The following is a 25,828-nucleotide window of genomic DNA, read 5'->3' on the forward strand; positions in this document are numbered from 1 at the left end:
AAAGTTGTCTTTCCTGGAACATCAAGATCTTAGGGGGCCACTTTAAGATTAGAATAATTAAAATATCTGCCAGGACAGTAATTAAAAATGATATAAGGGAAACCATATTGTATGGAGAACTCCCTGAGTTAAAACTTGAAACCTCACAGGAATGAAGAAAAAATAAATCTGGAAGAGGGCATATGGACCATATCCTAGTCTGCTTTTAATGTTTATCATGTGTCTTAAAGGCTGTGCAAAATGAAGGCCACGGCTCTAACTAAGGTGTCTGGTTCCAATATCTGAAATATTAAAGAGCTGTATCTGTTCTGTGTAGTAAAGTTCACTATTGACCTTGGAGGGAACCAATGTAACATTAAATCTAGAGAGAGGGGATATATGTATGCATATGGCTGATTCACTTCATCGTACAGTAGAAACTGACACAACACAGTAAAATAATTATATTCCAATTAAAAAGTGGTGATGGGAAAACTGGACAGCTACATGCAAGAGCCTCAAACTGGACTACTTTTTCACACCATTTATAAACATAAATTCAAAATGGATTAAAGACTTAAGAGTAAGATCTGAAACTATAAAGCTCCTAGAAGAAAATATTGGCAGTGCATTCTTTGACATTGGTCCTAGAACTATATATATATTTATATGACTTCCTTGGTGGCTCAAATGGTAAAGAATCTGCCTGCAATGCAGGAGACCTGGGTTCAATCTGTGGGTTGGGAATATCCCCTGAGAAGGGAATGGCTATCCACTCCAGTATTCTTGCCTGGAGAATTCCATATATTGTTTTTTGATCTGTCACCTTAGGGAAGGAAAATAAAAACAAACAAGGGAGACTACATCAAACTAAAGAGCTTTTGCACAGTGAAGGAAACTAACAACAACAGCAAAAAAAGAAAGGCCACCTACTAAATGGGTGAAGATATCTGAAAATGTATCTGATAAAGGATTAAACAAAATCCACAAACTCATACAACTCAACAAACAACCCAATTAAAGTGGACAGAAAACCTGAATAGACATTTTTCTGAAGAAGAGAGAATACAGAGAGATGGCCAACAATCACATGAAAAGATGCTCAACATCACTAATTATCAGGGAAATGCAAGTTAAAACCACAATGAGCTATCACCTCACACCTGTCAGAATGGCAATCATCAAAAAGACAACAAATAACAAATGTTGATGAGGATATGAAGAGAATATGGTTGATAATACTGTAATAACTTTGTTTGGGGACAGATGGTTACTAGACTCACTGTGGGTGATAATTTCATAACATACACAAATGTCAAATCACTATATAGTACATTTGAGACTAATATAATATCATACATCAACTACATTTCACTTAAAAAAAAAAACTAAACCAACACAACATTGTTAATCAACTATCAGATCAGATCAGATCAGATCAGTCACTCAGTCATGTCCGACTCTTTGAGACCCAATGAATCGCAGCTCCAATAGAAAATAAAAACAAAATAACTATTTAAGGAAACAAACATATTATATATTTACCTAACACACTACTTATTACACAGTAAATCAACAAATATTTGTTCCCCCTTATTCCTCTTCTATCACAAGGACCTTTGAAAACTATTAATAATCGTCCCTTACAGATTAGTTTGGTTAGTTCAGGTTTTTATTTCAAAGTACTGTCCATAATTAAATGGAAGTAACCATTAGGACTGTCTGTAATTGTGGGTAATTTTAACTTACTTAATTTTTAGAATATAAATTCAGGATTTTACAATAATTTTAACTGACTTTAACAGGGAAGTCACACTTGTTGAAGAAAAATACCTCATTTTCAGATGTGTGAATCTTAACTGAGGTTTGAACCATGAAAAAACTTTTAACTGCCCTATTAGAACTAAACCATATCAAGTATGATTATTATTGTTATAATTATACTAGCACATATTGAATTCTACCTAACTGAAAATATTTTGCAACCCACTCATGTAGTATTTCATTTTTTCATTAAAGCTTGATTAATATGCAAGTTATAAATTAGTTGAGTGCCAATAATGATTTAAATTTGTGTTTACCTTAATAGCATCAAAATACATTTTCTTAGCCTGGAGATCTGTCTTGTCAGACATTAACCATGCCTTTAGCAAGTATTCATAAAAACTGTCTCCAAGTCCTCCAACTGATACATGATCTGCAAAGAGAAGGAAATGAATTTTAGACTGATTCAGACTTTAATTCAGATAATGCAGTAAAATCACATCAGTAAGTAGGATGCAAAACCCTAAGTCAACAGCAAGTCAATGTTACATTTAAATTCCAACAAATCTCCTGTTTTCAGAAAGATATTCTGAAATGAGCAGATGTGCTCATTTAATGTTAATTAATGTGATATACTTTAAATAATAACCAGTGTAGTTTTATAAACATGCAGATAAAAAATAATCAACCCTATTTCTAAAATTCTGTTTCATTAGAAAAAATACTAAATTAAAATGTTTCATTATATATACAGAAATTTTAATTGCTTTATCGCTCAGTAAGATAATAAACCATGTCAAAGCTATGAGTATCATCATATCTTACAAAAAAACCCCCAAAACCTGGCCTGAAATATAATCAGAAACTCCTCAGTTTCTTCTAATTATTATTATTTGATAGCTTTTGTAGTATTATCAATCTGAATGGTCAAAATTCTTCAGGGGAGGCCAGTAAGAAAGAAGACAGGGCAGAAGTTTTCTTCCTAATACAGTCACTCTATATCTGTGGGCTCCCTGTAAGTAGATCCAATCAACTGTGGATTGAAAAAATTTGAGGAAGTTCCAAAGAGCAAAACTTGAACTTGCCACGCACAGCCAAATATTATTTTAATAGCATTATACGTATTTACATAGCATTTACATTGTATTACGTATTAAAGGTAGCGGGTAGCGCAGTGGTAAAAAATCTGCCTGTCAGTGCAGGAGACACGGATTTGATCCCTGGGTTGGGATATCTCTTGCAGGAGGAAATGACAAACCACTCCAGTATTCTTGCTGGAAAACTCTTGTGGACAGAGGAGCCTCGTGGGCTAGAGTCCATGGGATCACAAAGAGGGAGACATGACTGAGCAACTAAGCACGCCCGTGCACACAGGTATTAAATGTACTCTAGAGATGATTTAAAGTATCTGGAGGATATGCACAGGTTACTTGCATATACTATGCCATTTTACATAAGGGAATGAGCATCCGTGAATTTTGGTATTGTGGAGTCCTGGAAGCTATACTCTACAGATAGGAAGGATGGAATGTACTTCATTCCTACAATCCCCCTCCACTGTCATTTATTATGCTAGATCCACTATGTATGTTAGAAACAATCTTATAACTTGTAGGTAGGTAATCCTCTTTAAAAGTGAGATAAGAGGGTTAGAGGAGCTAAATGAGATTTTAACACTGGTAGGTGCCACATGGACTCTCCAGCCCCCATAGGGTGTCAAATCTGTAATCACTCGCTCTCCAACATATACACCAACCATACGTATCCTTTTGCCTACTACTTCAATTAATACATTTTCCAAGCATATTTACCTATAAAGACAGAGACACACTCTCTTTGAAAGATCATTCCTAGAGTTCACAGACAATTTGAGCATTAATAAGACGGTCTTATTTGGGAAATATGCATTTGAAGTTTCAAACCTTAAAACTAATTTTGTGTATCTATTAAAAAAAAATCTTTGTTGACTTAGTTACAAAAAAGTAAACTGATGTTTATATCACCATCCAAACAATTTTCTCCTGAGTCCCACCCAACAATGAAACTTGGACATTGGGACCTAAAATTGAAGAGGTGATAAGAATGAACATACTATCTTTCCCTCCTCAGCCTTATCTTAGCCTTGATCCCTATCTCACTAAGTGGCACCATCACGCTTCCAAGTCTGCATAAGTCAGACATCAGATGGTCATTCTTTACTTCTCTCCCTCACTCCCACATTCACTGAGTTACTGAACTCTACTAATTTTACCCCCAACGTATCTCTTGAGTCCATCCACTCCTTCCTGTCTTCACTAATACAATTTTGGCCTGAGCTACCACTATGCCTGAGTCTGCAATGGCAAATTATCTTGTCTCCTGCACTGTGACAGCATTTTGCTATTTAAACTAATTAAAAAATCAGTTCCTCAGCCATACTAGTGCTCAAGAGCTACATGAGGCCTTGGTTACAGCACTGGAAGGAAGATACAGAACATTTCCACCATCACACAAAGTTCCAATGCCAGTGCCATTCCAATCTCTCCTCCACATCAATGCCAGAGCAACCCTTTTAACATGTGAATCGCATCATCCCTTTCTTGATGCCTTTAATGTTAAAGACTCCAATTCTGGGTGTTTGGAGACGAGGGAGGCCCTGCATGATCTCAACCTTCCCTATGTCATCAATCCTGCTCTCTACCCTCTCGATATATGGCCCTTCTTTTGGGTTTTCAAAACAATCAGACTCCTTCCCACCTCAGGATCTCTCAAGGTATTGTTCTCTCTGCCTGAAGCGTGCTCCCTGACTCCTCTCCCCTTCCTTTAGTAATCCTTACTCACATTTCATGTATCAGACTGCCCACTAGGCTCTCCATGCGCTTTCTCACAGCACATGTTTGCCACATCTGCACTTTCATAAAATGGTGACATTTGTGTGTGTGTGTGTGTGTCTTCTCCATGAGATTATGGTTCAGGAGGGCAGGGACTAGACCTGTTACGCTTTCCAGTCCACGCCAACCCCTAAGAAGTATCTTGCATATAGTAGGTATTCAGTAAATAACTGATGAACAAAGCCAGATTCTTTTAAGTTAATTTTATTAAGGACTACACCTATGAAGCCTAGAAGGGATATATTTTTAATGTGTGATTTTCTTTTGCAGAAAGCCCAGAATTACAGTTTCAGTTTTATTGTAAAATTAGTATTTTTATAATTCTAGGGCTGATTCTTAAAATAGCAGTTTGACATGACCTTTACAATTTCCTAAATAAACCGCCACAGAAACATCTGACATTTACAAACTAAACCGACTAAGTACTATCTCATCAATAAGAAGCCTGTTGTTATAAACATGATCACATGAGACAAATGCAAGCGATGCGTGGTAAAGCAAATCTCTGTTCAGTTACTTTCAAAATAACAGGGACTAAATGAAGTAATAGGAAATGATGGCCATGATTCAGACATGTCCTTCAGAGTTAAAGCAATGAGAGTTGAAAACTAACAGCCAGAAGCAGCTTCGTTTTCTTCCCCCTTGGGTTATGATTCTATAATGGAGGAAGATGCAAGCTTGGGCATTTGGTGATTTTTTAAAAAAGGAAAAGGGTTTACATATTTGCTTTAATGCCAGTTAGTTTTCTATTTTTTTCACCTATAAAATTTTTATATTTGGAAAGAATCAAAATAAAGGAACATAAAGGACTATGGACGAGAAACAAGAAAAATTCTTTTTAAATAATTTAGTATTTCACTCACTAAGCTCCCTCCCATGTCTGGATGACTATTTGTGTTGGCAACAAAGTCCTGTGTAAACATCTTAGTGGCTGTAAGAGAGAACATGCCTCATTTTATCAGCAGGAAAGGACTGTCTATTAGAAGGAACATATATGGTATTCTTATTCCCAAATGCTCTAAACATATTGTGTATGACAGCCACTCAAATATTACGCTCTTCTATAAAAGGGGCAATTTATTCTTTTCAATAGGAATAGGTCCCAGAAAAGGATGTTTGCTACTTTAAAAGAGAAAAAAAAAAATCAAAAGAATCAAGACAAAAAGGATTATATACTCAATATCTTAACCGTTTAATTTTACAGACTTCATCTGAATGTGAACTTCTCTCTTCAAAGCAATCCCCCAACGATGCTCATTACACCATATTTTATACATAATACTGTGTTACTATATGTATATATAATAGCGTGTTACTAAACACACACAATGTTGTCTCTATTAATTGAAGAAGGGTGATAGTTGTTCTGTTTATAGACATGGAACCCCATCTTTGGCCTCAACAGTCATGACATATTATTAATGATCAGGACTAGATGCTGCCTCTCAACCACAATTGAGGAGCAGGAGACAAATGGTTTGGAGAGGAAAAACAGAACCATTACTAAAAGCAGAGGCAGAAGGGGTTAGATTGGATACATACTGGATGAGTATTCACAAAATTCAAGTAAACTTATACTAGCTGTAAGACACTGGGTTAACAAATATGACTAAGCCACTATCCTCAAAAGTTCTGGATCCCTAGGAAGATGGAAATATATATGAACCATTAGGAAAATGACTGTGACAGGAAAGTACCCAGGGTGTTGGGATGGGGGAGGAAGACGGGGGCAAGCAGAGGAGGGGTGGGTGAACAATTCCCAACAGTGTCTTGAGGAAGGCCACGTAGAAGAAAGGGTGATTGAGTTGGCTCTTGGTAGAGTTAGAAAAACAGGAAAAGGGCTTGAGGGAAAAGGCACAAAAGCCAAGACCCAGATATGGCCAAGCAGAACTTGATTAATGAACAAAAAAAAAGTGCATCTTCCTTGTGGCTGGAACATTGGATGGGGATGGGGGAAGAGAGGCAGGAGATGCATGAACCCTATTTCTTTTTCCATCAGGAAATTGGCCCATAAGCAATTCAATTACAAAGGGCCCTTTGTACCAGGAAGCATGGGCAAATATATAGTACACTGGTGACCCAGAAGGGGAAACTGAGATGTTCCAGAACAACTGACTCTTTTTGTCCTTCTTCATAGTGACCTCTGAATCCTATAACACAGGAAGGAGAGAGCAACTCACAGAGACTTTTAACTTTTGAAATCTTTCATGAGATAACTTTAAAAATAGTTTTCCTTTCAGAGAATCATATCTAGTTATCTTGAATTGAGAAAGTTACTCAAGTTCTACTTTTCCAAAATATTATGGTGGCCCTCACATTTTTAACCTCAGTATGCTTTAACACTCTTAAAAATGAATAAGCATGCTGAAGAATTCATTTATGTGATATCTATCAATATTTGGGGTTCCCAGGTGGTGCTAGTGGTAAAGAACCGACCTGCCAATGCAGGAGACACAAGAGGCATTGGTTTGATCCCTGGGTTGGGAAGATCCCCTGGAGGGCAACCCACTCTAGTATTCTTGCCTGCAGAATCCCATGGACAGAAGAGCATGGCGGGCTACAATCTATGCAGTAGAGTCGGACATGACTGAAGCAACTTAGCATGCATGCATATCAATATTTACCATATTGGAAATTAAAACAGAACTGAAAATATTTTATTAAAGTAATAATATACCCATTATGTTAATATATAGGCTTTTCAGAAGAATATGCTATACTTTACAAAAAAACAAAAACAAAAACAAAAAAACTTAGTGGGAAGACAGACACCGTTTTACATTTTTGCAAATCTCTTTGCTGTACTAGAAGACAATTGGATTTCCATATCTGCTCTACATTCAATCTGTTGCTATGTGTTGTTCTGGCTGAAACATATGAAGAAAATGCAGCCTCACACATTTATATAGTTGGAAAGCAAAGAGTATTTTGATAGTCTTTTCAGAGAAGAGCAGATAATTTTTTTGGTACTACAGCAAAACTTGATAAGTGGTTAAAGTTTCTAACAGTTACAATGTGGAGTTAGAAATCACATCAATGAATTTTTGCACTATTACATTAAAATCCACTGGGCCATCTTGCACTTTAAATGCCCTTTTCTCACACGTGATTTTGCAACGTCATGCATGGCCATTTGGGACATACTGGCTCCCTGAGTTACGCACATCCTCCAGATGATAGTACACTTGACTAAACAGCACCACAAAAACCGTAGTTGTTATATCATCACCAATCTCAGCAGAAGAATCTTTCAGTGTTGGTGAAAGGCATTAAGCTTATGGTGACATGTGCAAATGTTTCAAAATTCTAATTATAAGCTCAAGTTTTATCTTTGGTAGAGACACTCTTCATTATCCTTGAAGCAACACGCTCATTTTTGTGACATCTACCAATTACCCAAGTCTGAATAATCAATTTGTCTTCAGCACTTCTTTCAAGTAAAAATGATGACCCATGAAACAGCACGGCAGCTAGTTCAGCTTGCAACTCAAATCACAACACAAGTGCTTTTCTATGAGGTTTTTCATCATGCAGCAGAAGCATTTTGTGTCTTTTTCATTTAATCATACAGAATATTACAAGGATGTGATCTACTCAGTGATTGAGATTTACTAGAATCAGTAAATGTCTTGCTTCATTAACAGCATTCATGAGTGAAAGTGGCATCTTTTTATTTGTTGTGGTTATCTGTAGTGAAGGACATAACCACAGGCAAATCTCATGTTACTGCTCTTCATTTTATTGCCCTTTGCAGATACTGAGTTTGTTAGAAGTTGGAAGTTTGTGAAAACCCTGCATTCAGCAAGTCCGGCATCATTATTCCAACACCACTTGCTCACTTCCTGTCTTTGGAACACAGTTTGGTAATTTTCCAATATTTCTAAGTCTTTCACTACTATTATATTTTTTATGGTCAACTGTGATCAGTGATCTTTGATGCTACTATGACTTGTTAAAGACTCAGAAAATGGCTAGCACTTTTTAGCAATAAAGCATTTTTACATTAAGGAATGTATATTGCTTTTTAGATATAATATTGTACTATTGCAGGCTTAATGGACTGCAGTATAAACATGACTTTCATATGTACTGGGAAATCAAAAAATTTGTGTCACTTGCTTTATTGTGATATTTGATTTACTGCAGTGGCCTGAAACTGAACCTGCAATGTTTCTGAGGTTTGCCTGTTAGTATCCGGTGTCTCTGGCATGATTCTCACCATGGTTTCAGCAGTTTTACCCACTACCGCTTTTGCAACATAACTGCAAATGTCAACACAGTGAAAAGTGTTATTATAAAAATAGCTTTGATTGTGGAGATCCCCTGAGAGGTCCAAAGAGCATCTAATGACCTAGCAGACCATGCTTAGGTTAAGTGGCAACCTTGATTGTGGAGTTATGATGTCAATGCCAAGGCTTCCACAGACATTACTAATGCAGACATAGATTTTAGCGCATTTTTTCCTACTAAATTATTCTTTAAGAAAAATACTTGTAAAGTAACAGTGAGGCATACTCATCTAATACCCTATTTAAATATAAAGAAAAAACTCTTGAGTAAAAATCTCAAGGCATCGCTAACATCCTTGGCACTGCCAGACATCTCACTTAGGACTCTTCATTTGCTCTCAGGTGCTGCTTAATCTACCACTGTTTTCCCCAATCAGCCTGAGAACAGTTCTTTCAGCTACTCTGAGTCTTTACAGCCTTGGTCAAAGTCCCTAAGGATCTTAAGTGAGGGCTTCCAGCACAATACTTTCTCCTATGGTAAAGGTAGCTCTCCTGGCGAGACGTCTTTATCTGCCACCTTAAAACTGACTAAAGAAAAGAACCCTGTTTGCTCCTTCAATTTCTCAGCCCTTAAAGATTCAGGCTCCGCTTTCATCCTGTAGCCAAGCAGAAAGAGAAAATGTTATGAAATAGAATGCTCTAACTACTCTGGGCAAATCCTGCTAGTCATTAGCACAAAGGAACAATTTTCTTATCTGCATAATCAGTTTGTTAGAGGCTATCATCCCTGCACTACTCTGACCAGATCTTCCCTTTCTGATTAACACCTTTAAATGTGCTTACAGATAATCAGGCTCACAGTTATGCATGAAAAATAAAACAATCTAGCTCCCCTGGTAACATTTATAGTCTGCCTTATGACAGAAGCTTATTTATGAAGGGAACTTTCCTCTTTTCTAAGGATTCTCCAACAAGATTTGGGCTATTTTGGTATTCCTTCTCTCTGTTACTAGAATAGTGCTGGGTACTATACAGAGCTGAAACAAGGCTTAACTCTTGACTTACATTGAGCCCACTGTCCACTATTGGGATTCAGATAGTTAGGGTAAAGGCCTTCTGGTTTTTCCAGGTTGTTCAGTACTGTTCGAATATTCATTACCTACAATAGAAAATGAAATGTTACTATGAAAAATCTGAAGAAAAAAGTTTGGTGCCATTTTTCTTTTTCTTGATTACATTTTTTCCATGTTAGAATAAAAGTTGATTTAAATGATGCCGTATTAGAACAAAGATAGTTGCCACCAGCTTACAAATAATAACAGTAAGTGAATACAGTCACACTGATTACCATATGCGAGACACCATATAAAGAAGTAGAATGTATCAGTGGATACACTGGATAAACAAAGTCATTACTGTTTTGGAGTTTGCATCCAGTGCAGTGAGACAGCTAAGAAACAAATAAATACGTCAAGTGGTAATAAAAGCTATAAAAAATACAAAAGGGTAATGGGACAGAGTGATAGGAGGTGGTGAGGCTGCATTTGGTTAGGGTGCTCTGGGGAGGTTACTGGGAGAGTGTTTAAGCACAAATTTAAAAGAATAAAAGAGGAAGTAGTGCAGAGCAATGGAAGAGCAAGTACACAAAAGCCCTGAGAAGGGAGTGGGTTTGGCAAGACCACCGAGGCTGGAGGTGAGGAAGCAAAAGTAGCCAGACCCACACTGTGCAGGCTTCTCAAACCATATCTTAATCTGAGTAAGATGCAAAGCCACTGAAAACTTGTATTTTTACAGGATCAGTGTGACTGAGGGGTTAAGAGAGGAAGTGGTAGTCAGACAAGCTACTGCACAGTCCAGGTGAGAGATGATGGGTCCCTGAACCAGGGTAATGCACAGGGGATGGGACACAAAAGATTTCCTGATGGTTTGGATCTGAGGTTTATAAAAAGAGAAGAGCCATGATAACTTCAAGAGTCTTGGTCTGAGCCCTTGGGTAAACTGAGGTGTCTTTTCCCAGAGAGTAAAGACTACAGTAGAGGCAGATGTGAGGCATTTTAAGTGGGACTTGTCTGAAGTGAAGATGTTGAATAGGTACTTGGCTATAGAGCTTGGAGTTCAGGGGGCAGCTTGGGACTGGACTTACAAACGTGGAGGCAGTCAGCATACAGATAATACGTAAAGTCATGAGACTGGGGAGAATAATGGGGAGAGTGAGAGTAAGAAGAAGAGCCCCCAGTTTGAGTTCTGGGCTTTTCCAGTGTTTAGAGGTTGGGGTGATAAGGAGGATCCAACAGAAGAGACTGAGAAGGAAGCAACCTAGGGGAATACTGTGTGTCTGAATCCAGGGCCAGAGAAAGCCTCCTGGAGAAGGAAGTGATCCAGTGCATCAACACTGAGAGGGCGAGGAAGACGCAGAGATGAGAAAGGCCACTGGACGTGGCAACAGTGTGGCTGGGAGAAAAGCCGGGCAGGAAAGCGCTCCAGGGAGTGGGAGTCAGGCGGAGGAGACAACAGACGCAGACAACGCATCCAAGGGACTCCGCTGTAAAGGCGAGCCAACAAAGTGGGGTGAAAGCTAGATAAGGGCAGAGTGCTGGGGTGGTGGGTGTGTTTCTTGAAAATTAAAAATCAATTCAACTGCTACCTTGCATTTGTAAAACCGAGCTTAAAAAAGTCTTTCACATGTATGGTTCATATAGTCCACAAAACACTATGTTTTTGAGAAAAGGGAAAAAATTCAGAGAGGTAAAGTTACTTACTGGAGGTACAGAGAATCAGACATGAAATTCAGGCCCTCTTGCGCTGAGTTAGAATACTGCCATGAAATAGTGCTTTATAGTTTGGTTACAAGCAATGCTGCATGTGACAAAATTTCATGAAGGGCTCCATTAGACTTGGTTGTTTTTTCCCACATTTCATTTGCCTAAATCTCCCCAGAGAGGATATTTTTTCCTACAAGTACTCTTTTGCAATGCCGGGTTGACTGGAGAATCTCACCTTATCAGCAAAGATGGGGTTTCCTGATAAGTAGCTCAAGTGCATAAACTCCAAGTGCAGAGTTCCAAATTCTGCCAAAATACTGCTTCCTCCTGAGGCCCAGGGCCAGTTCCTTCCAATCCCACTACAGAAGAGAAGAGAGTGAAGAGTTATGGGTCAGACTAATTCCATGTTTTTGCAGCTCTAAGTAGTAGAAGCTAAAGAGACAGCTTTTGAATAACGGCATCTTAGCTAACAGATCACTTTATATATTTTAAAATATTCACTGCTCTTTTCCTTGGCTACTGGTTTCAAGCTTTGACCTTTATCTCCAAATGGAAAATTACTTTTGATGTAAGTCAGAAAGAAGTTGTTATGTGCTTGCTGTTGATGAACAAATATTTTAGAAGGTATAGGTGCCACATAGAGATACACACCCATTCCAGTTAGAATATAAAACAAAATCAGACCAAAATACCCCCACCATGTTCCAGATCCCACATAAAGCCTTTCAACATTTTATTTAATAAATAAAAGTCCAGAGGTTTTATAGATTTTACATATAACATTTTCTATAAAACATTATTCTTGGATATAAGACCCAACACTCATTCCAACCCACTTCAAACTTCCTCCCCATTTACTTGATGTCCTTTCTTATGTTTCCCTTCGTACAATGTTACCTATTCTCTAAGGCACTCATGTATTATTCCATGATCTAGTTAATTTATGCTCAAAAATTTCAACAAAATTATGTAATTCAAATCTGAAAGAGGTCAAACGGATACACTTAAAAAATGATTGCCTCGTGCCTTATCTTAGTGAAACGCTTTTTAGAAAGAGTTAGTCCCAAACATGCACTGACACAAACGCGCATAAGTGACTCTTGAGACACTCATACCCTTGGGTACGGTTTATTTTTGGAAGGCTATTTAAAATGTCAAACACAGGCGATAATTCAAATAAAAAATAAAGCTAATGATCCTCCTGACCAATAGATTCCCTTCCAGAAACTGAAAATCCATATTTTGGTTTTCATTCAGGCTCACGTTTATTGTATGCCTAATATGCAGATGACACCACCCTTATGGCAGAAAGTGAAGAGGAACTAAAGAGCCTCTTGATGAAAGTGAAAGAGGAGAGTGAAAAAGTTGGCTTAAAGCTCAACATTCAGAAAACGAAGATCATGGCATCTGGTCCCATCCCTTCAAGGGAAATAGATGGGGAAACAGTGGAAACAGTGGCTGACTTTTTCTGGGCTCCAAAATCACTGCAGATGATGACTGCAGCCATGAAATTAAAAGATGCTTACTCCTTGGAAGGAAAGTTATGACCAACCTAGACAGCATATTGAAAAGCAGAGACATTACTTTGCCAACAAAGGTCCGTCTAGTCAAGGCTATGGTTTTTCCAGTGGTCATGTATGGATGTGAGAGTTGGACTATCACATCAGATCAGTCGCTCAGTCGTGTCCGACTCTTTGCGACCCCATGAATCGCAGCACGCCAGGCCTCCCTGTCCATCACCAACTCCCGGAGTTCACTGAGACTCACGTCCATCGAGTCAGTGATGCCATCCAGCCATCTCATCCTCTGTCATCCCCTTCTCCTCTTGCCCCCAATCCCTCCCAGCATCAGAGTCTTTTCCAGTGAGTCAACTCTTCACATGAGGTAGCCAAAGTACTGGAGTTTCAGCTTTAGCATCATTCCCTCCAAAGAAATCCCAGGGCTGATCTCCTTCAGAATGGACTGGTTGGATCTCCTTGCAGTCCAAGGGACTCTCAAGAGTCTTCTCCAATACCACAGTTCAAAAGCATCAATTCTTTGGCGCTCAGCCTTCTTCACAGTCCAACTCTCACATCCATACATGACCACAGGAAAAACCATAGCCTTGACTAGACGAACCTTTGTTGGCAAAGTAATGTCTCTGCTTTTGAATATGCTATCTAGGCTGGTCATAACTTTCCTTCCAAGGAGTAAGCGTCTTTTAATTTCATGGCTGCAGTCATCATCTGTAGTGATTTTGGAGCCCAGAAAAATAAAGTCTGACACTGTTTCCACTGTTTCCCCATCTATTTGCCATGAAGTGGTGGGACCGGATGCCATGATCTTCGTTTTCTGAATGTTGAGCTTTAAGCCAACTTTTTCACTCTCCTCTTTCATTTTCATCAAGAGGCTTCTGAGTTCCTCTTCACTTTCTGCCATAGGGTGGTGTCATCTGCATATCTGAGGTGATTGATATTTCTCCTGGCAATCTTGATTCCAGCTTGTGTTTCTTCCAGTCCAGAGTTTCTCATGATGTACTCTGCATATAAGTTAAATAAACAGGGTGACAATATACAGCCTTGATGTACTCCTTTTCCTATTTGGAACCAGTCTGTTGTTCCATGTCCAGTTCTAACTGTTGCTTCCTGACCTGCATACAAATTTCTCAAGAGGCATATCAGGTGGTCTGGTATTCCCATCTCTTTCAGAATTTTCCACAGTTTATTGTGATCCACACAGTCAAAGGCTTTGGCATAGTCAATACAGCAGAAATAGATGTTTTTCTGGAACTCTCTTGCTTTTTCGATGATCCAGCGGATGTTGGCAATTTGATCTCTGGTTCCTCTGCCTTTTCTAAAACCAGCTTGACCATCAGGAAGTTCATGGTTCACATATTGCTGAAGCCTGGCTTGGAGAATTTTGAGCATTACTTTACTAGCATGTGAGATGAGTGCAATTGTGCAGTAGTTTGAGCATTCTTTGGTATTGCCTTTCTTTGGGATTGGAATGAAAACTGACCTTTTCCAGTCCTGTGGCCACTGCTGAGTTTTCCAAATTTGCTGGCAGACTGAGTACAGCACTTTCATAGCATCATCTTTCAGCTCAACTGGAATTCCATCACCTCCACTAGCTTTGTTCGTAATGATGCTTTCTAAGGCCCACTTGACTTCACATTCCAGGATGTCTGGGTCTAGGTCAGTTATCACACCATCGTGATTATCTGGGTCATGAAGATCTTTTTTGTACAGTTCTTCTGTGTATTCTTGCCATTTAAAGAAAGCTGAGTACAGAAGAATTGATGCTTTTGAACTGTGGTGTTGGAGAATACTCTTGAGAGTCCCTTGGACTGCAAGGAGATCCAACCAGTCCATCCTAAAGGAAATCAGTCCTGAATATTCATTGGAAGGACTGATGCTGAGGCTGAAACTCCAATACTTTGGCCACCTGATGCGAAGAGCTGACTCACTGGAAAAGACCCTGATGCTGGGAAAGATTGAGGGCAGGAGGAGAAGGGGATGACAGAGGATGAGTTGGTTGGATGGCATCACTGACTCAATGGACATGGGTTTGGGTGAACTCCGGGAGTTGGTGATGGACAAGGAGGCCTGGTGTGCGGCAGTTCATGGGGTTGCAAAGAGTCGGACACGACTGAGTGACTGAACTGAGCTGAACTCTTTGCCAGGGACTACAGTAGGACATTAGGTTCCAAGGATTTTTATAATGAACAAATCACTCTTAACTGCCTTCTAGTATAATGGGAGAGAAAGACCTAAGCATAAATAATTCTAATCACATATGATAAGAGCCAAGTTAAATGTGTGGAGTGTTCTGAGAGCCCAGAGCCAGGACATGCAATCCAGCATGGTAGTGATCAAGATAGCTCCTTCAAGAAGAGTCTTGAGTTGATTCTTGAAGGTTAAGTAAGGAATAGTGAGGGAAGAATGGAGAGAGAATCCAGACAGTGAGAAACTCATAGCAGAAGGGCTAGCCAGGAACTGGAGGTAGCTCCAGAGATTGGTAAGTCGGGGGAGGGGAAGGCGGGAAGGAGAGAAGGCTACAAGGTTAAGTGGAAGCTGGCACCCCACTCCAGTACTCTTGCCTGGAAAATCCCTTGGATGGAGGAGCCTGGTGGGCTGCAGTCCATGGGGTCGCACAGAGTCGGACACGACTGAAGCGACTTAGCAGCAGCAGCAGCAGCAGCAGCAAATCTTGGAGGCTAGAGAGCCTCTTGATGAGGATGAAAGAGGACAGTGAAAAAGCTGGCTTAAAACTCAACATTCAAAAAACTAAGATCATGGCATCTGGTCCCACCACCTCATGGCAAATAGATGGGGAAAAAGTGGAAGCAGTGACAGATTTTATTTTCTTGGGCTCCAAAGTCATTGTGGACAGTGACTGCAACTATGAAATTAAAAGAAAATTACTCCTTGGAAGGAAAGCTATGACAAGCATATTAAAAAGCAAAGAGATCCCTTTCTTGACAAAGGTCCATCTAGTCAAAGCTGTGGTTTTTCCAGTAATCATGTATGAATGTTAAGAGTTGGACCATAAAGAAGGCTGAGTACTAAATCAATGCTTTCAAATTGTGGTGCTAGAGAAGGCTCTTGAGAGTCTCTTGGACTGCAAGGAAATCAAACCAGTCAATCCTAAAGGAGATCAACCCTGAATACTCATTGGAAGGACTGATGCTGAAGCTGAAGCTCCAATACTTTGGCCACCTGATGCAAAGAGCCGACTCACTGGAAAAAACCCTGATGCTGGGAAAGACTGAGGGCAGGAGAAGCGGGTGACAGAAGATGAGATGGCTTTGAGCAAACTCCAGGAGATAGTGAAGGACAGGGAAGCCTGGCGTGCTGCAGTCCACAGGGTCACAAAGAGTCGGACACAACTCAGCAACTGATCAAAAACAGCACCTGGAGGCTTGTGGATTTGTCGCTTTCCTCTTTTTTTAGTTGGCTCCACTGACATACTGCTATTGGTGGACCCTAGGTTTCCCACCTGCTTTGTTTTTCATCTTGGGCATTCACAACCCTGGGTAAACCCTTCTGTTCCATCACTGCTTCTGCTGCAGGGCTTCTAAGGACACTCAGGAAAAGGAAAATAATGACGACAAATTGGTATCTGACATGGCATGCCTTCCCCTCATTCCCTGTTTCTTTTTAGAAAAATCTAGGTTTTGTTTCTAAAACATAGACTTATATAGTAAACCTAATAAAAAGAAATAAAAGACAGAGATCTGAAAATATTTATTTTAGAAAATGCCTTACATTTACTAACTTCTGGGACTGAGAGTCAGTTTTTATTTTCATGGTTGGCTTAGGTAAAAGGAATGGCCAGTCATCCAAATAGGATGAACAGCTACTTTCAAATTTTATTAACATATGGCAAATGCATAGAGTAATTGGTCATTAATTTGCTGTCATGACATATTATTTTTTCATTCTAACCGTTTCATCACTGACCAAAGTCAATAAGCCTATTTAGCAAAACTACAAATTTCCATGTTCCAGAGAATCTATAAAAAACAAAGCTACAAAACCAAGCAAGAGGGAACAATGACTCCATGCTAGAGAAGGAAAAGGACGGCACGTTTCCAGATCTTCAGGGACTGGTTCAAATTCAGGGTATCAGAGGGTGTGGGAGGGCACTCAGATGCAAAACAAGAAGTACAGGTTCTAAAGAAAATTACTTTTGTACGAAGGTATTTGCTTTCTGCTATTAATGTGGTTAATCAAGAGAATATCAGATACACACTGAAAATTTTTCAATGTGTTAAAAGATAAAGATTTTAAAAAGGGTTATACACACACACACACACACACACACACACACACACACACATATATGTTCTCTCTTTCTCTGTCTTTGAACTCATTCGTATCAGAAGGAAAACAGCACTGTATCACTAATTATATAGGAAGCAAAACATTAAAAGCACTAGCAAAGGATATGTCATATGAACAGAAAGGAAGCTGGGCTTCAAATGCATGTATTATGCTTATATGAAAGTATAGTTTTGGTTGCCATTCTTTCAACCTACAAAATTAATATATTTCAGTAAAATTATAAGATCAGTGGTTACACTGGCTCTTAAATGTAAGTCCTGAAAGGGTTTCAAGAAGTCAGATAAGGCATCTTTATATTAAATAAGGTCAAAATGAATTTCATTTGAGAGAGCAAGGGATTTTAAATATCTTTAACTTTAGTTCTGTTGTCAAAGTAAAGGAAATCATGTTCTTTATTTTTATTTTACAAGCACTAATATTTTAGAAAAGTGTTTTAAAGATAAAATAACAGTTTGTGCTCAGAAACTATAAATTCCATAAGGCAAGCATGAAAGGAAAGAATATTTAAATACTGCCAATCTTGTTATAGTGACTGCATATTAAGCCAAAATGATGACTCAGCATATGGAAATACATACACAGAAAGGCAATTAACATGATGTGAAGAGCTGCCAAGTGTTTGGTTCAAAGAATCCTAGAACAGAACTTCAAACTTTGGTATCATCCTAATTTCATTTATTTCTATTTCCTTCAATCTTCAGTTCTTCCATTTTAAATTGGAGTATTATTTAATACATGTGTCTCAACTTTTAATTTAAAACATCACAATTCTACAAAGGTAATAATTCTTTGAAAATAAAACATCACATCAGAAAATAACTGATTTTGGCAACTGCAATTAGAAACATGTCTTTTAAAAAACTGAGTTGCTATGATTCTTTTGAAAATGTGGATTACTGTTTTGTTGCTTTAGAGACTGTAATTTGAATGTGGTTTATTAGCAGCTGTAATATACTTCCTCATTCGACCGCACTCAAAAGCAAGAAGGTATAATTATTTACTGAACTTATAACTCTGATAAGCAATGGGCGTTATGTGTTTCCCTTCTCTCTCTTGGGAATAGTTAACAGCACCAAAGAAAGGAAGTACAGTAGTAATGATGCTATTCTACTCACGTTTGAATCCTGTGAGATTCAACTCAAAAGAGATGCTAACTCTTTCGCCAGAGCTTATAATGAATCAAATAGCCGGAGGATTGCTCAGGATTGATGGTATACCCCCTCAAATTAATCTTAAATCCAGGTACCTGAAGTTGTATGTTATAGTTACTTTCCAGATACAATTTAGAACATTAACAAATGCACCTGTTTTCTTAATATCATCAAATGTAACAAAGAATTTATAGACCTGAACAAGTCTAAAAAACTGCCAGATGAATACACAAGCAAAATATTAAATAGTTATACAGTCCTGCTACAGACTTTAAATTTACTCTTCCTTGCTGCCTGCTCTTCTTTATAAAATGGGAAATGGGCCAATAAAGAAATTTCTTGAGGATTCTTGCCTGAATAATTTCTGATTAGCTGATTAGTAAACAAACTCTTTCAAGTTCACAGTCCAAAATACAGCTTATTCCTTGGGGCTATAGAGTTAACAAGTTTTGGAAGAAAAAAAATTTCCCACGTTCTATATATCATGGTAAAGCTTTACTTATGTTTGCAAATGAAGGGGGCACACGAGGATATTTAATTCAGAACAGCAGACAATCCAATATTATTCCTTTTGGATTTTAGCACAAATTAGGAAAAAATAATTAGGAAGTTCATGATGATTGTTTCATTTAAACATATTCCCAAAGCTAACTGATTTCGAGACTAAGCAATTTCAGCTTCACTTATTACAAATGCTTCCTTCCTGCAAAGGTTCGCACAGTCCTGATCTTTCAAGTTTCTAGCTTAAGACCTCATTAAGACTTGGACTACAATTCCAGGGACTAAGACTAGTCATGATTCCACTGTAGCTCATGCATAGAAGTTCTGACTGGGGAGCACTGATCTCCTTAGGGCTATCCTTCCAGAGAAAGCTGTCTTAAAGGGCAGTCACTTGACTGAATTAATTCATAATCTAATACTTAACTGTTTCTGAATAGTAGCATGTGGATTATACGGCTAAAGAATTTTCATACTTGAAATTTTTTAACCAAGGGCCCATTGTAACTTTTTAAAAATTATCCAGATCTTGTTCCACTTTGCGGGTATTTAGTTTAGACAGAATTGGAACTGAATAGCTATTATTTTAGTTTATTCTCACTCTCAATACTGCTATCCTTGACTATCTTGGATTGGAGGATAAGTTCAGGGCTACAAAGACTGAGGTGTTAAGTCCTCTCTAATTCCATAACGAATTTGCTCTCGAGATTCAAATATGCTAAAACTCTGTTTTCCAGCTGCTCTTTGGGTAAGGCCCCCCTGCTAATCACTTTCAACAGACTGAAAATAAGCTAAATGTAGTTTCTTCCCCATTATGGGGCACATGGAACATCCTACCATTAGGTCAGGGAACCCCACCAAAAGGCAGTACTAATGAGAAAATATTCCAGTGACTTTAGGATGTGTGAGCATGCTCATATATTTACTTTATCATACTTAAAAAAAATCATATTCTACTTGTTTGCTTTAAATATACATTACATTTTTTTTTTCACAGACATTTCCCATGTCAATCAATGTACATCATTGTTGTTGTGGAGTACTGAATGCATAGTATCTGAATGAATGGATATATTCTACTTTACTTAAATATACACCTACTGACTCAATGGACACGAGTTTGAGCAAATTCCGGGAGACAGTGAAGGACAGGGAAGCCTGGTGTACTGCAGTCCATGGGGTTGCAAAGAGCTGGACGTGACTGAGCAACTGAACAACAACAACCCCTACTGATGGACGCTGAAGCTAATTTATTTTTTATTTATGATTTTACCACTATAAATAATTTGCTGCTAAGTGCAGACCTTTGATAAAGCTAACTTACTTTTACATAAAAAATGTTGACATCAATTCCAGCTGGAAGCTGTTAGCTTGTCTAAACTGCTAATGAGGATGGGCTTGGGAATGTATACTGGAGGCATATATGTCCACTGTTTACAGAGATATTTCTCCTTACCAAGTGGGCTCGTTACATACCATCACATTTGGTAGCTTCTAGAACTCTTGGGGTAGCTCAAATCCATTTGTTATACATCCTCACATTAAGTCCTTTAAAATTGGAGTGGTGGAAGTTACAGACAAGGACTTCACATCCAGACACTTTTCTAATAAACCTCGGGGTGGAACAGAAGCATAGGATGTTCCATCTTCCAAATGGCAATTCACTAATAAAATTAATAGTTTGCCAGACATTCCTTTCCTTTGATTTTAGATATAATTATTCCACTACTGTAAGAGTTTAACATATAACATCATTCCAAGACATTACTTAAGATCCAAGACGACAGTCAGATTTGATTATGTTTGTTATAGTGGCCAAGTTGTGTCTGAGTCTTTGAGACCTTGTGAACTGCAGCACGCCATGCTTCCCTGTCTTTCACTATCTTGTGGAGTTTGCTCAAACTTATGTCTACTGAGTTGGTGATGTCATCCAACTGTCCCATCCTCTGCCACCCCCTCCTCCTCCTGCCCTCAATCTTTCCCAGTATCAGGGTCTTTTCTAATAAGACAGCTCTTCACAACAGGTGGTTGGAGCTTCAGCTTAAGCATCAGTCCTTCCAATGAATATTCAGGGTTGATGTCCTTTAGGATTGACTGGTTTGATCTCCTTGCAGTCCAAGGGACTCTCAAGAGTCTTCTCCAGCACCACAATCTGAAAGCATCAATTCTTTGGTGTTCATTCTTCTTTATGGTCCAACTCTCACATCTGGTACATGAAGACTGGAAAAACCATAGCTTTAACTAGATGGACCTTTGTTGGCAAAGTAATGTCTCTGCTTTTTAATATGCTGTCTAGGTTTGTCATAGCTTTTCTTCCGAGGAGCAAGTGTCTTTTAATTTCATGGCTGCAGTCATCATCTGCAGTGATTTTGGAGCCCAAGGAAATAAAGTCCGTCACTATTTCCACTTTTTCCCCATCTATTTGCCATGAAGAGATGGGACCAGATGCCATGATCTTAATTTTTTGAATGCTGAGTTTTAAGCCAGCTTTTCCACTCTCTTCTTTCACCCTCATCCAGAAGTTCTTTAGTTCTTCTTCACTTTCTGCCATTAGTGGTATCATCTGCATATCTGAGGTTGTTGATATTTCACCCAGAAATCTTGATTCCAGCTTGTGAATCATCCAGTCTGGCATTTCACATGATGTACTCTGCATAGAAGTTAAATAAGCAGGGTGACAATATATGGCCTTCACATACTTCTTTTCCAATTTTGAACCAGTCTGTTCTTTCATGGCCGGTTCTAACTGTTGCTTCTTGTCCTGTACACAGGTTTCTCAGGAGACAGGTAAGATGGTTTAGTATTCCCATCTCTTTAAGAATTTTCCACAGTTTGCTGTGATCTAGACAAAGGCTTTAGCATAGTCAGTGAAGCAGATGTTGTGTTGTAATTCCCTTGCTTTTCTATGATCCAGTGAATATTGGCAATCTGATCTCTGGTTCCCCTGCATTTTCTAAATCTATCTTGTACCTCCAGAAGTTCCTGGTTCACATACTGTTGAAGCTGAGCTTGAAGGATTTTGAACATTACCTTGAGAGCATGGGAAATGAGTGGAATTGTATGGTAGTTGGAACATTCTTTGGCACTGCCCTCTTTTCTGCCTTGCATTGTATGCGTCTATGGCTCATCTTGGGGCTTCCCTTGTAGCTCAGTTGGTAAAGAATCTGCCTGCAGTGCAGGAAACCTGGGTTCGATCCCTGGGTTGGGAAAATCTCCTGGAGAAGGAAATGGCAACCCACTCCAGTATTCTTGCCTGGAAAATCTCACGGACAGAGGAGCCTTGTGGGCTGCAGTCCATGGAGTTGCAGAGTCAGGCACGACTGAGTGACCAATACTTACTTATGGCTCATCTACAGATCAAGACAAATGAAATCAGTACAGGCCCCAAGTCTTTGATTCTCTGTATGCTATACAATAATCTCTTTCCATAACCAGAATGGCCAGGATTTCTCCCTTCTACTTGATTCTAAATCCTCAGGGAGACAGATTTTGCTTTATGCACCTGTGCAACCTCAAAGTCTAAGGCACTGCCAAGAAAGAGAGGTGCTCAGTTCAAGTTTCATGTAATAAAATTGAAAACAAACAAACAAACAAACAAAAATACCAAACATTAGCTAAAGGGTGTTTTTATTGCCTCCTCCCCCTAATATATATAATCCTACATTAGCGTCACCATACACCTGCCCTCTTAAAGCCAAGTTAAGAAAAAACATACTCGCTGGGTTAATCATATAGTTTTCTACTATATACTTGAGGTACTCTGAGGTTGTGATTTCTAAGAACTTAGAGGTGAAATGAGGAAAGTATGGACAGTATGGTAAATTTTTATGAAGGCTAAATTTTATTCAATTTAATGACTTTTAAATTCTGAATCTATGACTTTCCTATTTTTGTGATGTTAAGCATGTCTTTTTCTTTCTAAATGGAATAATGATAGGAGGTAATTTTCCTTTTTGTTTTCTTGAGCATCTTTTTTTTTTAAATGGAAAAAAAAAAATGCTGGCAATGTAAGGCTGGTCTCTCAATAACTGGGGAAATTTTCCTCGGCCCATGAAAGCTAAAAATTTGGCACCACTAATTCTAAGATACAAAGCTACACAGCAATTACTACTGGAAAGCCATCAGTTACACCAAAAAATGGATAATATCAAGGTAATCAGGGCTAATAACTAATGCATTCTTTTAAGTAACATTAGGTAAATTTAGATATTTTTCTTACCATCTAATGGAAATCTAACTAGCCCAAAGAAACTAGATGGTTAGTAAAACTACTTTGTCATTTGAAATGGTAGTTTTCTTAGTTTTGAATTTTTACATAAGAAGTATCACACAAACAAAAATGTGTGTATAGCTTGTGGGAAGAACAAACAGACTATGGGATTACTCTGAACAGATGCTGGAGAATAAAGCTACCAGCTATTGCATTCTCATTTTCCTGCCTTCTGCCTACAACGTATGCTTCCAAGACTGTGGAAAACAGAGTTATGAAATAGTGTGGCAACTAGAGGTTTGAAAACACAAAGATAAGGAAAAATTATGACAAAAGAATAAAGAGGACAATAGAAATAAAGAGGAAGCATAAATTGTTGAGGAAAATTCAGCAATAAAGACAGGTGTCCTCAATGGAACATTACCTACTACAATGAAATCAACGTCTGTTCTATTCTGACTCTCACTGACATCCTTATATAAGAGAATTCTGCTAAAGAATCATCTGTGTATAATTAGCTATATGCTGCCTGGTGACACGTTCTCTGTTATTTATTTTTCCACATGCTGAAATTCATCTCTCTAACCAGAAAACAGAGAATAAGATCTACAGGGGGAAATAAAACTGTCTTTTTTTTTTTTTTTTTTTAAACCACAACCACCCCTTCAAAGAGATACTCACATAGTAAAGGCCATAATTTGATGTTTGATGCATTTATATATTAGGGCAACAAATCCACTTCTAATATTACTGTAATCCAAATTCTGAAAGTATTCTAAGTAAGGTTTATTATAATTAAAACATTTTATATGTATTGACACTTTCAGTTTATGTTTACCTTTAATTTACAAGTGTGAATATTTTCAGTAATTAAGATTCTTTCTATTATAGGAAAAAAATACTAAAAAATGTAACTGATCTCCTAAAAACTTTCACCAAGTAAAAATAATCAAAATGGGTACACTACATGCTCTGAACCGTTGGTAGTCTCCTAATGCTGATATGAACATTCACAAAATATTTCAAAATACTAAGCAAACAGTTGGTGGAACTTTGATAGTAAAACTGTTTCCCAGTAGAATATTCAAAATATGAGCACTGACAAACATAACTAACTTTTAAAATCTATAATGTGTGTTAGTTCTATAAAATGCCACAATGAATACATGAGTATAATATTTTGAGACCATCCAGTCATATTTATTTTACCATTAAGGAAATAATCAGATAAATGAGTGCCATCACAAAAATGTAGCTTTTGATAACTTTAATGTTAGAAAACATTATAAAATGCTAAAATGAAAATATTAAAATAGCATTTCAAAGTTAGAAATAACAGCCACTCTCATTTTATCTATTTCTGTAGTTGCTAAGTCATGTCCAACTCTTTGCAACCCCATCAACTGTAGCCTGCCAGGCTCCCCTGTTCAAGGGATTCTTCAGGCAAGAATACTGGTTGCTATGCCCTCTTCCAGAGGATCTTCCCAACCCAGGCATCAAACCCAGGTCTCCTGTATTTCAGGCAGATTCTTTACCATCTGAGCCACCAGGGAAGCCCAAGAATACTGGAGTGGGTAGCCTATCCTTTCTCCAGGGGATCTTCCCGACCCAGGAATGGTTAGGCTTCATATTCCATATAAGGTTCAGTGCGAACATGATGGCTCAGAGAATTTTACGTAGTTAATAGGCCCCAAACACTGCTCCTTGGATCTTTCCTGTAACTCAGTTGGTAAACAATCTGCCTGCAGTGCAGGAGACCCAGGTCGGGAAGACCCCCTGGAGAAGGAACTGGCAACCCACTCCAGTATTACTGCCTGGAGAATCCCATGGACAGAGGAGCCTGGCAGGCTATAGTCCATGGGGTTGCAAGAGGTGGACTTAGTGACTAAATCACAACCAAACACTGCTGTTCTTAACCCACTGAGGATAGGGTTTGGTGATGTTATGAAAAGAATATATAAGAAACAGAGGAATCTGGAATGAAAGGGGAGAGGCAAGACTTAGGACAATCTATATTAGATTAAGGTAAGACCAGACTTTCCAGGTAGATCTGGTCTGAAATGAGCTGTTGTGAAATAAAGCAATGAACTAGTAGGGGGGATTCCAGGGTTTTATGGATTGGTTACTCTTGGTACAAAATAAGTAAGAGTGTCGTCTTGTTCCATGAATGCCAATTTAAAAACAATCACGATGTTTATGGTCTCTTCCCTGCTGCCCTCATTCAAAATGAAAATGCTCTCCTAAGGTCCTTGGGGAAAATGTACTTTCTTGGAATTTAAGATGACCTACTTCAGTTAAGAGTAGGATTCCAATGTGGAAAATGGCACAATTATCATGTAATGTTAAGCACCAAGAAGAGAATAAAACAAGCTGATGTGACAGAGTCTGATGGGGAGCCTTTTTAGATGAGTTTTTTGGGAAGAGCACGTTAAAGAGGAGATTTCCAAGTGCAGATGAGCAAGATAAAAATGAATCTGTCAGTGAGGACTTGGGAATGGTTTCTGCAGGTGCCCTAAATGGGGGACATGACTCTGCAAAGT

The 25,828-nt window shown here is 38.4% G+C and overlaps 1 protein-coding gene across 3 annotated transcripts in view; it reads right to left on the reverse strand.

Annotated features, from left to right (window-relative positions):
• MAN1A1 (mannosidase alpha class 1A member 1) overlaps window positions 1-25,828 on the reverse strand; it is a 173,210-nt gene that overhangs the window by 14,909 nt on the left and 132,473 nt on the right. For all 3 annotated transcript variants that reach the window (XM_025294777.3, XM_044924435.2, XM_025294776.3), the window contains 3 exons: window positions 11,840-11,963; window positions 9,908-10,001; window positions 2,061-2,176 (listed from right to left, as the gene is read on the reverse strand). In XM_025294777.3, the coding sequence (XP_025150562.1) occupies window positions 2,061-2,176; window positions 9,908-10,001; window positions 11,840-11,963 (334 nt within the window). The remainder of the gene's footprint in view (window positions 1-2,060; window positions 2,177-9,907; window positions 10,002-11,839; window positions 11,964-25,828) is intronic.

The sequence above is a fragment of the Bubalus bubalis genome, chromosome 10, assembly GCF_019923935.1.
Source record: "Bubalus bubalis isolate 160015118507 breed Murrah chromosome 10, NDDB_SH_1, whole genome shotgun sequence".
NCBI classification, from domain to species: Eukaryota; Metazoa; Chordata; class Mammalia; order Artiodactyla; family Bovidae; genus Bubalus; species Bubalus bubalis.